The sequence below is a fragment of the Trichosurus vulpecula genome, chromosome 3, assembly GCF_011100635.1.
Source record: "Trichosurus vulpecula isolate mTriVul1 chromosome 3, mTriVul1.pri, whole genome shotgun sequence".
In the NCBI taxonomy this organism is placed as follows: Eukaryota; Metazoa; Chordata; class Mammalia; order Diprotodontia; family Phalangeridae; genus Trichosurus; species Trichosurus vulpecula.
In genome coordinates this window covers 180,444,057-180,456,659 of record NC_050575.1, presented here as the reverse complement: position 1 = coordinate 180,456,659, position 12,603 = coordinate 180,444,057, and the positions used below count along the sequence as shown (strand labels likewise).

At 42.2% G+C, this 12,603-nt stretch overlaps 1 protein-coding gene across 4 annotated transcripts in view; it reads right to left on the bottom strand.

The window, feature by feature from the left end:
* The window catches only part of YTHDF1 (YTH N6-methyladenosine RNA binding protein 1), a 30,361-nt gene extending 25,080 nt beyond the window's left edge, over positions 1 to 5,281 (bottom strand). For 3 of the 4 annotated variants that reach the window (XM_036749464.1, XM_036749462.1, XM_036749461.1), the window contains exons 1-3: positions 5,207 to 5,281; positions 4,644 to 4,668; positions 3,070 to 3,149 (exon numbers count right to left, since the gene is read on the bottom strand). In XM_036749464.1, coding sequence (XP_036605359.1) covers positions 3,070 to 3,149; positions 4,644 to 4,668; positions 5,207 to 5,233 — 132 coding nt within the window. In that variant the 5' untranslated portion in view covers positions 5,234 to 5,281. Of the gene's footprint in view, positions 1 to 1,028; positions 1,074 to 3,069; positions 3,150 to 4,643; positions 4,669 to 5,206 lie in introns of all 4 variants that reach the window. The other variant, XM_036749465.1, reaches the window with a different exon arrangement.
* Between the last annotated feature and the right edge of the window lie 7,322 nt (positions 5,282 to 12,603).

Sequence of the window (12,603 nt, the reverse complement as noted above, 5' to 3'; positions counted from 1 at the left end):
GAAAAATTGGCTATCCATAACTCCCTGAAGTTCAGAATAGCCAAGACCTTACTATTACTGTAGTTTATTGCACTATACCAGACAGAAACCAGATAAGACAGAATCTTTAAAACTAAAGATTTTAAGTTCATAGAAGACCATTTTGTAAATGATAAATGCCTTATTTCATTCCATTCCAATTCAACTCAACTTCCAAGAAAATAAGAACTTTGCAAAAAGAGACTTGTGTCTAAAAGTACATAACGTTCTATAAAATTTACGAAGCCATTCTTTGTTATTTTGCCTAAATTGTTCAGATTTTGTAGTTAAGATTAATACATCTAGTCTGGATATTACCAACAATATCTAGATACCTAGAATATAATCAAGGCATCCGGAAATACCTTGATTGGCAAGATTATTGCCCGTTATATATCAAAGGGGTCTCACTACAATGATCAGAGAGAAATCACCATTGAAAGATGGATTAGCATATTACATCTTGAATTGTTTACATCAGGATTGTTCGAAATAAGAAAACTCTATAAAAGTAGTAATGACCTATTCCAGAAGATGAATTCAAAAACAAAAGAGCAGTATCCCAAATAACTCACAATTATAACAATAATTTAAGGAGATTTTAAATAGAACTGAAACCACATGTTTTACACATAAAAATCAATCTTTTTTAAAAGATAAAAGGCTTTCTGGTTCCAACTCTAGTGCTGAGCAAGAAAATTACCCTCTCAGCCACAACTTCCTTCATCCTCTAAAAAAAAATTGGTGGATGGTAGTAAGCCAGATGATCTCTGAGATCCCACAGCCAGTTCTTAGATTGGTGTATAATGCTAATATGAATAGTTTACATTAATGTATAAGGACCGCAAACGAGCATTACCTCCACCATCTCATTTGTAGAGGAAATAACCCTGGATTTGAATTCTAGATATAATACTTACTAGCTATGTAACCATGGGCAAGTCCCTTCACCTCTTTGAACCTACTGCTTCATCTATAAAATCAAGATCAATAAAAAGAACACTGCCTACCTCAAAGAGTTGTAGTAAGGAGATGGCTTGGTAAACCTGAAAGTACTATAGAAATATGAATTGTCACTGTAATATTCTATAGTTCTACAAGCATCAAGAATCTAGCATCCTCCATGCAGCCAATAACATTTCTAAATATGACTTCCACATGAGTTGGGTATTTGGAAAATGTTTTATTATCAATTATTAGCTTCACTCTACCTCACTAAGAATTTTAAAACTTACATAAATTAACCAAAATTGTCGTGCTAATGGCCAATGGTACATACTTTTTCTATATTATCTCAGGACCAATAGAGAATTGTGGCCAAGGTAGCTATTCCAAGTTTTGAAATAGCCAGGTCAGTTAGTTTTAGAAAACTTTTTTTTTTTTGCTAAAATTCAGTATACATATAAAAATTTAACTGTTCAAACACTTATGAAGCCCTTACTATGTGCAAAGCACTTTGCTAGGTGCTCAGAATGCACACATGAAGCAAAACAGTCTTTGCCCTCAATGAACTTACGAAGTAACTGGAAATGAGATATATGCAAAATCAATAAGGATAAGTTTAGTGCCCAAGAGAGAGCCAAACACAGTGGCACATAGAGAAATCCAAAACTACGTAAAATATGATTATGGTGGACAAAGAAACAGTTTCATTGTAAAGTCTCTGAAATGAACCTGAAGCTAAAGAAAATTGAGCCTTTTGTCACTGACCTGAGGGAAGATGGTGGAGGAAAGAATGTTGGACCTACAGAGATTGGAGAGAACCAGGTCTACCACTTATTATTATGTGACCTTGGGAAAATCACTTAACCACCTAATCCCTGGGCTTCAGTTTCCTCATCCTAAAATGAGGCAGTGGGACTAAATTATTTCTGAGGCTCCTCTTCCAGTTCCAAACCTATGATCCTGACTTGAACTAAGGTCATCTCTGCTTCCCAAGCCCGGGACAAGGCATGGCTAGAGAGGCAGTAGGCTAGATTATTCTGAGTCTGGTTAGCTCTAGAGGACAGTTAGACTAACCAAGAAGCAGCAGAGGAATTCTAGATGGCCTGTGCTCATCTCTATGGGGCTTGTCAGCCTACTGGGGCTATTAATAGCTTAGTCCCTGACTTAACACCTGGCAAGGAGCCAGTATTAAGACAGCCAGGAAAAAAAAGTCATCAGAAGTGGGTGCTCTGTGGAAGGTCAAAGTATGTGGGGTGGGGGGAGGAGCTCTCTTCTAAAGTAAGTTATGTTCCAAGTCTAAAACTAAGAAAACAAGACTTTTTCATAATTCTAAATATAAGTCACAGGACCACAGATTTTTAGGGTTGTGAAGGACCTCAGAAATAATTTAGTCTAAATCTTTCATTTTACAGATGGAGAAAACAAGGGCCAGAGATAATAAGTGACTTGCCCAAGGATGAAGCAACAGAGGCAAGATTTAAATCTAGGCCATCTAACTCAAATCCAGTGCTCCATAAGCTTTTGAAGGTATGCTTGCTACTATAGCCAAAGACTGGCTAAAGACACCATATTAAAAGATAATTCTCAAAGCCACTGGTAGATTCCTCTATCTATTCTATTCCATCCTTCCATAGGAGGCAGTTCCACCAGAAAGAACCATAGGACTTTAGAGATGGAAGGGATCTTAGAAACCAAACTAGTCCACTCCTCCCCACCCCACCTCCACTTTAATAATGAGGAAACCAGGGCCCAAAGAAGTTAAGTGATTTATCTAAGGTCTTTCAGGTAAGTGTCAGAGGTAAGACCTGAACTAGGGTCTTCCTGACTCCAAATCCAGCACTCTAATCCACTATATTATGCTATTGCTTGAAATAAAGGCCCTCATCTTCACTGCATTTGTGATCCATATTTAATACAGAAGCATATTTTAAGAGTCAAAAGGCTAGGCAGGCCTCTGATTTAAAGTTTTTTCGGGGTTTCTTTCACTTCAAACTATACTGTTTTATTTATTCCTTGAGGTTTTTTTTAAAAAACAGCCCCAAAATATAGAGCAAAAAATTCTCAATGCAAACAAATTTTTAAAAAACACATCAACAACACACTAACCTGATTTGACTGTCCGGAAAGATAAGGTTCAAAGTCATTGTCATGCACTGTATCTTTCTGATGCAACGAACCATTTTGTACTAGAATAAAAAATTATAAAATATTATACCTTAAAAGTTCATCAACAATCACCTTCCTGTATACCACAATGCAAACTAAAAAAGGTCAAGTTCCTTTTCCCATTAATTTCTATAAAAAATTATATGGTTTCCAATACATAAAAATGGACATAACCATTAATAGTACTGTATATAACAGTGCAGAACTTTCAATAACCTTATTGTATTTTTATAAATTTTGGGAAGAAATCTAGAAATAAATATGCAGAATATATATAAATAATCAGGAATGTAGTCGAGCTGTATTGCTCTACTTGCAGTTTCTCACACACTAAGCTCCATTTCCCATCTCTGAGACTAAATATCCCCCATCCCTGGAATGCTCCTCTTCATCTCCTCTTCTTAGAATCCTTGGCTTCTTTCAAGCCTCCACCCAAAAATGACCTTCTGCAGAAGGCCTTTCCTAGACTACTCCATCCCTATCCCAAGATGGCACATAGTATTTAATTGATAAATGTACACACATACTCACATGGACTACTTCCTAATAAATAAAAGCTATGGTCAATGTGGTAAATGGGACTCAAATTCCATCCCAAACTAAGGACACCAAAGAAAATTTATTTCAGGAAAACATACAAAATTTGTAATGCATATCTAGCTGAAAAAAAATGGCTACAATTACATGACAAAAAATTCTGGAAGTCACATAATTGAGTCCCAACCCCATTTATGATTCTGACCTGGAAAAATGAATATACAACGCAATTAATGACATCAGCACAATATAACAAAGTAAAAACAGTCTTCTGGAAAAATATGAAGACTTCTTATTATTTGAATATAACTTTTAAAAAACAAAATATCAACTGTTCTAAAAGATTTTTAAAGTGTGAGATCACAAAAGAGAATTAAACTTCCTTCCCAGAAAAGCACATATTATATCAGCACAGTGACTTTTCATAAGACAATTCTACAGAAAGTATCTTAGAACTAGGTAATAAAGACCCGGAATATTCATTTAAAATCATTCAACTCTGTGATGATTCAGCCGGGCAACTCCCTGACACTTCTATCATCCAAAAAAAAAAAAAACATAGGGAAAAGCACAGAATCAGAGAAATTTAAACCTTAGTGTTGATCCAAACTCTTTACTAAAGAGGTAAATGAGGCCTAATGACTTGCCCAAGGTCACACAGTGGAAAAAACTGTGATAAAAAGCCACCTCCTTGTGACTTTCAGGCCTATGCTTTCCTCTATACCACAATGTCTTTCATGGAATTGTTTGTTTGAAAATGTATTTTCTTCAACAAGTTAACAATCATATCCTGCATGTAATCCAAAGTGTTTCTTAAAAATCTAAAGAAAAAAAAAACAACTTTGGTTTCTTTGGTAGCTCACTAGGTGGTTTCCATATGGTCTTTACTGCAAACATGAATCATTTTCAAAGAAAGAACTCTTCCTCCTTCATATGCTATTATACAATCAACTGCAAATTCCCAGAACTTTCCTTACCTTTATTATCTTGTCCTTTTGTTCTCTGTAATGCCAGAGCCGAGGAGAACGAACACAGAAAAAGCCCAAGAAAGGAGGAAAGAAAGTTACTCGTGGAAGGGTTCCATTTAAGTGCAGTAAAATAAGTTTAAAAGAAAAACACCAAAGTTATAAATAGCTTGTTTAAAAAATGTTTTTGTTTCGTATTTTTTAACAATGTTAAGTACTTATTCACTCCTCATTGCAATTATTAATCCAAATCTATGTCCACCTTACATGCTGTGTGTGGACAAATTTCTCTAACCTTCCAGGTCAGACATAGTCTCTCCTCCGCCCCCTCCCCCCCCCTTAAAGCTTCTCCATAACTGGAGAAGACTGGGAATTATCGAAGGCGGGGAGAAAAGGAATGGCAGGAAGATCTCAGAAAAGCAGTCCGGACTGCGTGGGGGGGGGGGGGGCACGATGAATGAGCAGCGGAAAGGAAGGGGAAACAGCCCAGAGAGGTCCTCCCTCCCCTAATACGCACTCCAGGAGCGGGGACCCCGAATGTAACCCCGGCCTCCCCCACAAAACCACTGACTTACCTGAGGGTCTACGCTGGTGGCCGACATAATTCATGAACCAGGCGCTGGGGGTGGGAAGGGGAAGGGGGAGGGGAGGGGAGGGGGAGAAGGGAGGGGACGGGCTGGCCCCGGGTCCAGGAGGCTGGGGCGGCGAGGGTCGGGTCGGGCCGGGTCCCGCGCGGTGAGGCTCAAGGCGGCGCGGCGCTGAGGACCTGCGCCCGCCGGGGCTGCGGGGGTGGCGCCGAGGCAGTCTCCGGCTGGGGTGGGGTGGGGGGCTCTGTCACTTCCCGCTCCTCACCGCCCGCCTGCCCACCGACCCCCCCACCCTGTCCCACCCTCCCTCCCACCCTCCGCCCGGGCAGCTTCTCCCTCGCGGCAGCAGGCTGCCGGAGCTGGGGCAAAACCGCACTGAAGGACGAGAAGAAAAGGCTGAGGAGGCAGCGACCCGAGACTCAAGATGGGGATGGACGGAGGAAGCGCCGAGTCCAATGGCGGCAGCGGCGGCGGGGACGAAGCTGTGCGGACGTCAACGCCTGCGCGGGGCAGGCCGGGAAACCATCCGGCCCGGCTGGGAAGAAGGTGGGGGTGGGGGGTGGAGGGGGTAGGAAAGGAGGATGGGAAAGAACCGACTGGCGGCCCGCTACGTGCCGCGCGCCTGCGCGCTGCCCCCTCGACGGGACTTGACTCACGACGGTAGGATTTTCTCGGGTTTGGCTTGGGAGGAAGTAGAGGGAGGGAAACCAGGAAGTTGCGCGGGGGTGTATTTGCGGCTGTTGCTACCCGGGTGAGGTGAGGAGGAGGTAGAGTGCGGGGCTCCGGTGTCAGAGGTGTGTCTGCCGGCCAGGATGCACCGAGCTCATCCGCAGCTCAAAGCCCGCTTCCTCCCGAAGGTTCTGCGGCTTCCATTCGTGGACTCTTGAGAAGTGGCTTCTGCAGGATCCCCTAAGCCCGCTGGATCGTTTTGCAATTTGGAGAGACTGAGACCCAGACAAAGTGACTCGGTCAAGCTCATACTAGTTAATGCTTGGGACTAAGACCCAGGTCTCCCGGTTTCCAGTCTCCTATTTATTCAGTTGGATTTTGTTTTGTTTTTTTGAAGAGGACCAAAGACATCATGAGTGATCGCGAATCGGATTTAAGTGAAGCAGGATTACACAGAGTCGTCAGCCTCACTCCCTCACCCAGTCATCGAAGCCCAGTGGCAGGACGAAAGTCAAGACGATTGGAGATGGATGACTTCGATGTCCGACCAAGGGCCAAGCTCTCCGCAGGGGCCATCTCCGGGTGTCCTGATCTATACTGGAGGAGAGAGTGACTTTGCACAGCTCTCCCTCACTTAAAATCTAATTCAATTGCAAGTCACGGCAACACCTTCACGAAGGACGAACAACAAGCACTCCACAGCACCTGCTTCAGCTGCCTCCATGAAGACAATTGGAATAAATTGTTTTCATCTGTCCATTCTGATGGAGGAAGTCTTCATGTACTTGGATTGGAGGCCTGTTGGTTACCCTAGACCTGGTTTAGCCGGTCCGCCTAGAGGATTTTTTCAGGGATTTGGCCAGCCTCTGAGCATGCCACAGCCTCCTGGAGCCACAAGTGAGAGGTAGGTGACAGATGGACACCAAATGAGTATGGGGTGCGGAGGGGGAACCAGCCCCTCTGGTGCGAGGGCTTGTTGAGCCGTTTTCAGGGCTGCTCATCCACCTTTGCTGTCCACCTGTCACCCAACTCTCACCTGTGGCTCCAAGATGCTGCAGCATGCTTGGTGGCTGCACCCCTGTAAGAGGCTAAATCTAATTCTCTTTCAACTACACCATGTTGCTTTTCTAAGCGATCTGCTATAAAGGTAGGAAGCATTTATTAAGTGCTTACTATGTGTCAGAGACAAAAGAGTTGATGCCCTCAAGGACCAATTAGGGAGACAACATGCAAATACATACCAAGCATATACAGGATAAATAGGAAGTAGTTAAAAGGGAGAAGGCACTGAAAATTAAGAGGGATTGTGGAAGGCTTCCTGTAGGAGATGGAATTTTAGTTGGGACTTCAAAGAAGAGAAGGAGTTCAGGAGTCAGAGTGGAGAAGAGAGAGCATTCTAGGCATGGGGGACAGTCTAAGGAACGGCCAGGAGATGGAGCATCTTGTTCATGGAATAGCCAGACGGCCAGTGTCAATCAAAGATTAAGTTTTGGGGAGTGGGTTGTAAGAAAACTGGAAGGGTATGGAGATATGGTTGTGAAGGGCTTTGAATGCTGAACACATACTTTCTATCGTTTTTCTGTACATCTGTAGATTTCTATAGATTTAAGGTTTACAAAGTGCTTTACTTGCAACAACTCAGGTATATAGTGCAAGTATTACTGCACCTATTTTACAGAGGCTAAACAATGTCTGTAATTAGCCTGGTTTTCACAGGTTAAGTGACACCTATAATTTCCACCTTACCCATTGTGCTAATTTCCACCATATCCATGATGGTGCCGAGGGCAAGGATGGATTTTTTTGTTTCAGGGACCAAGCTTGCCCTCTGAGGGAGTGCTGGTCCTCCTACAATGTTTAGGGAGAAAATTCTAGGAATGGGCTTCATTCATTGTACCTTTGGGCAACTTAAGCCGCAGCCCTGGGTGGCTGCTTGCTGATTGTGCATTGTAGTAAAATTGTGGCTTCCCACTTCCAGAGCCTAATAATGAAAAGCCCTTAGTACAAAGTGATCTAAACTGAGGGATCAAAAAGAATGAGAGAGTGGATTTTCCTCATAGGATTGGGTGCCTGTGAAGTGGAGCTGAACCAAACCTTTCTTAAAAGAAAGCATCGTTTCTTTTAAGAAAGTACTTTGTCCTCTCCACAGTAATACTGAGTTAGAACACTGGTATAGAGTCTTTTGGGGGCCCTGGAAAACTGAAGGAGGGGCTAACCCTCTGCAGCCTCAGCATGTGCTGAAGTGAAAAAAGCAGAGAATACAAAATCACAAGATCTGGATTCCCTCTGTCCAGCTGTATAATCTTAGACAAGTAGCTTCTCTGAGTGTCAGTTTCTTCGTCTGTAAAGTGAGGATAATACTTGCCTACCTCATAGGCCTGTTGTGAGGATTAAATGAGAAAAATACTTCACAAACTATTGGACTTTAAGCTCCATTAGGGCAGGAACCACATTATTTGAACTTTTATCTCTACTACCTACACCAACACCTAACATAATGATCTGCTTAATTTAAAGCATTTAACCTAAGAAAGAGAAAATTTAGGTTAGGAGTAGGGAGAGGAGGAAGTATGTGAAGGCCTGTGATGTACAACATAGACAAACCTCCTGCCTTGACCAGAAAGAGAAATAATGGGTAGAAGTTGCAAAGAGGTAGATTCTAGAAATGTGGAAGGAAATGTTTCCTGACAGAAAGAACTTTCTGCAAGTAAAATGGGCTGCCATATAAACTGGTGATTTTTTTTGTGACTAGAGGTCTCCAAGGAGAGCCTGGGTAGCTATTTGTTAGGTTTGTTGTCCAAACAAGGACAGCTCAGGTACAAGTTGGACAAGGTAACATCTAAAGTCTTGGCCAACACTAGGATTCAATGGAAGTTTCAGGTCATTTTCCATTTCTCGAGGAGTTCACCACGTGGCTTACAGTCTTCCCAATCTCCCATCCGAGATGTGGAGCATCTACCATTTGACCTCAGGCCTTCCATCTCCTGCGGTGCCTGTCTTTTGAGGGACGAGGGAAGAGAAGAGAAAAGTTGTTGAGGAACAGGACTTCTTTCTCTTGCTATGCAGATTCAATTTCCATCTCCTCCTGCTCCTTTTTCCTGCCTAGTCACTACCTTCTCCCCTCTTACCTATCTGACCACTCCTTAGTCTCCTTTGCTGGCTCCTCATCCATATCACATCCTCTATCTATAGATGTCCCTCAAGGTTCTCTCCTGGCTCCTCTTCTCTTCTCCTTCTGTGCTACTTCACTTGGTCTTGTCAGTTCCCATGGATTTAATTACCATTTCTATGCAGCTGATTCTCAGATCTACCTTTCCTGCCCCAGCCTCTCTGCTGGTCTCCAGCTTTTCTCTGCCTTTAAGACATCTCAAAATGGCTGTCCAATAGACATCTTAAACTCAAGGTGTCCAAAACAACTCCTAAGCCCTTTGCCCCCTACCTTCGCTGTTACTGTAGAGAGCAACACCATCTTCCCAGTTCCTCAGATCAAAACCTACAAATCATCCTAGGTTCCTTATATCTCCCCCTGTCCCTCCCATATCCAAGCTGTTGCTAAGGCCTGTAGATTTCACCTTTGCAACATCTCTGGAATAAGTCCCCTCTTCTCCTCTGACACTTCCACTATTCTGGTACAGACCCTCATCGCCTAACACTTGGACCATTGCAGTAATCTGCTGATGGGTCTGCCTGCCTTAAGTCTCTCCCCACTCCAATCCATCTTCCATTCAGCAACCAAAGTGATTTTCCTAAAGCACAAATCCAACCATGTCACTCACACACACACACACACACACACACACACACACACACACACTCTCACACACTCAATAAACTTCAATGGCTCCCTATCAGCTCTAGAATCAAATATAAAATCCTCTGTTCAGCATTCAAAGCTCTTAATTTATCTCCCTCTTACCCTTCCAGTCTTCTTACACCTTATTCTCTGCCATACACTCTTCAATCTAGTGACAACGAGCTCGTGGCTGTTCCACAAGCAAGATACTCCATCTCGCTGGACATTTTCTTTGACTGTCCCCCATGCCTGGAATGTTCTCCCTCCTCAATTCTCCCTGTTGACTTCCCTGGTTTTCTTAAGTCCCAACTAAAATCTCATCTTCTGTAAGATGCCTTTCCCAATCCTCTTAATCTTAGTGCCTTTCCTCTGTTAATCAATTTCCTATTTTGTATATAGCTTGCTTTATTTATATTTGTTTGCATGTTGTCTTCCCGATTAAATTTTAAACTCTTTGAGGACAGGGGCTCTCTTTTGTCTTTTTGTGTTTCCAGTGTTTAGCAGTGTCTGGCACAGAGTAGTTGCTTAATAAGTGTTTATTAGTTGGGTGATTTCCCAAGACCCTTAAGGCTAATGCCTTCCCTCTATTGATTATCTCCAATTTATCCCATACATATATATATATATATATATATATATATATATATGTTGTTTGTACATAATCATTTGCATGTCATCTCTCCCATTAGACTGTGAGCTCCTTGAGAGCAGAGACTGTTTTTCGGTTTTCTTTGTATTCTCAGTGCTTAGCACAGGACTTGGTATATAGATGCCTAATAAATACTGACTAGTTGAGGTCTTTGGATTAATCAAATATTATGCTATGTTTGCTGTTGTATTTTGTGTACCTATTTTGTTCCATTGGTATACTCTATTTTTTAACCAGTACCAAATAGTCTTAATGATTATTGCTTTGTAGTGTAACTACAGATCAGGTACTAGTAGGTCCTTTTATTCCCATAGTTTTCTCCCTTGAGATTGTTGACCTTTTATTCCTCTGGAATCTTGAGTTTAGATTAGAGGTTCTTAATCTGGGTACATGAACTTGTTTTTAAAATGTTTTGGTAACTGCTCTATAATATAAATGACTTCCTTTGTAATTCTACATATTTTATTTCATTCACCTAAAAAGATTATTCTGAAAAGGGTTTCATTGGCCTTCTTTACCAAACTGCCAGAAGACATGATCCATAATACAAAGAACATAAAAAACACCCAGTCAAGATGGATCCTTTGGTAGTTTGATTGGGATGGTACTGAATAAGTATCACCTGGCCTTTCCTGAAAGCAAGAGTAAATAACACATATGGCTTTTCTTCTTTTTCATATTAAATTTTCATTTCTTTATAAGAACTTTGAGTGAATAGTTAACAAGAGCCTGACCTTTCAAAGACAATCTGAAAAGGGAATAGTTATCAGTGGCCTCTCTCTTTTACAGAAAATAGCTAGGAGGAAGTAGCTGATGACATCATTCTTCCACAGGAAAAACTGGACAAGCATAATATTAAAATATTTTTCATTATTTTAACTTTTTAATGCAAACATGAACCATTCCCACCTTCTCCTTTTCCCCTTCTCCTCATCCCCAGCAAGGAAAAGCTTAAAAAAACAGAAAACCCACCCTGCATTTGCCAGATTTTTCCTGTCAAAGCAGAATTTTCTAAATTGTAAAACCCCATTGTGGGTAGCCAAGATGGAAGATGAGGGGGAGATGAGGAGCCTGGAACAAAGGTCAAACCTATCTGTGAATACAAATGGATCAGACCTGTGTTCCATCCAGTTTGAACTGTCAAATAGGCAGTTGGCGATGCAGGACAGGAGGTCAGAAGAGAGATTATTAACAATGTTGTTGGAAGTTAGATTGCAAAAGGCTGAGAAGTGAGTGAAAGGAGAAGTTCAGGCAACAAGTGTAGACATGCTGACTTTCTATTCAGTATGCTACTGTTGTCTCTCCCATATAAGTACATCCACTTTTTTCAATGAAAACACAGTACAAATAAAAATATACAAAAGTGAGGGTAAAATGATGAATATGCTCCTACTCCTGGGGTTTGGCAAAAGAGGAACATGCTGTCCCTGGGTAAGGGGTGGCTCCCAGCCAGAGCTGTTCTGGGATCCCAACTATTTATTTTGCTCTTGGAGGCCCTGGCTTCAAGGGGAAAGGGCTGGGTCCCTGTATTGGGAAAGTAGGTGTTTATGTCAGTGCACTAGATGCCTATTGGATCCTGAGATGGAAGGGGCTGGAACCTATGCTGGTCTCTTTGAATACAAGCCCACAAATTGTTGCTGGTTGATCACCAGGGTGCTGCTGCTTTGAGAAACCCTCTGGTGCTGACTCACTGTGATGTGATCCCAGAGCTGAGACAGGGCCTGGGATAAGCAAGGCTGCCAAACAGCCAAGACCTACTCTAACCCTCCACTGGAGGCTAAGACAATCCCATATCTTTTCTCCACCTCGGTACCTGTATCCCAGCTTAGAGGTTTCAATATTGAGGTAAGAGAGGAGGAAAGAGACCACTTCCTCCGTCCACTGCCCCCAGACTTTAGGAGACAGCATGCTACAATCAAAAGCATGCTGTACTTGGAGTCGGAAGACCTAGTTTCAAATCCTAGCCCTGCCACTTACTACCTTTGTGACATTGAACAAGTCAGTTAATCTTGCCGGCTCTCATTTCCCCAACATCACAGTCATCCACTGCATCCTGAGTCACTGGACTTCAGTGACTCTGAAAGAGGATGAGGCTAAAGACTTTGTGCAACTCTGCCTCACTTGAATCCAATTCATGTGCAAGTCAAGATATCACACCATGGTGTCATTAGAAAATGAAGGATGAACAACAATAACGGCATTTTACCAACTGCAAAATGAAGTTAGACTTGATGACCTCTAAGATCCCATCTGTTCTCATCCCCTTCAAACCAG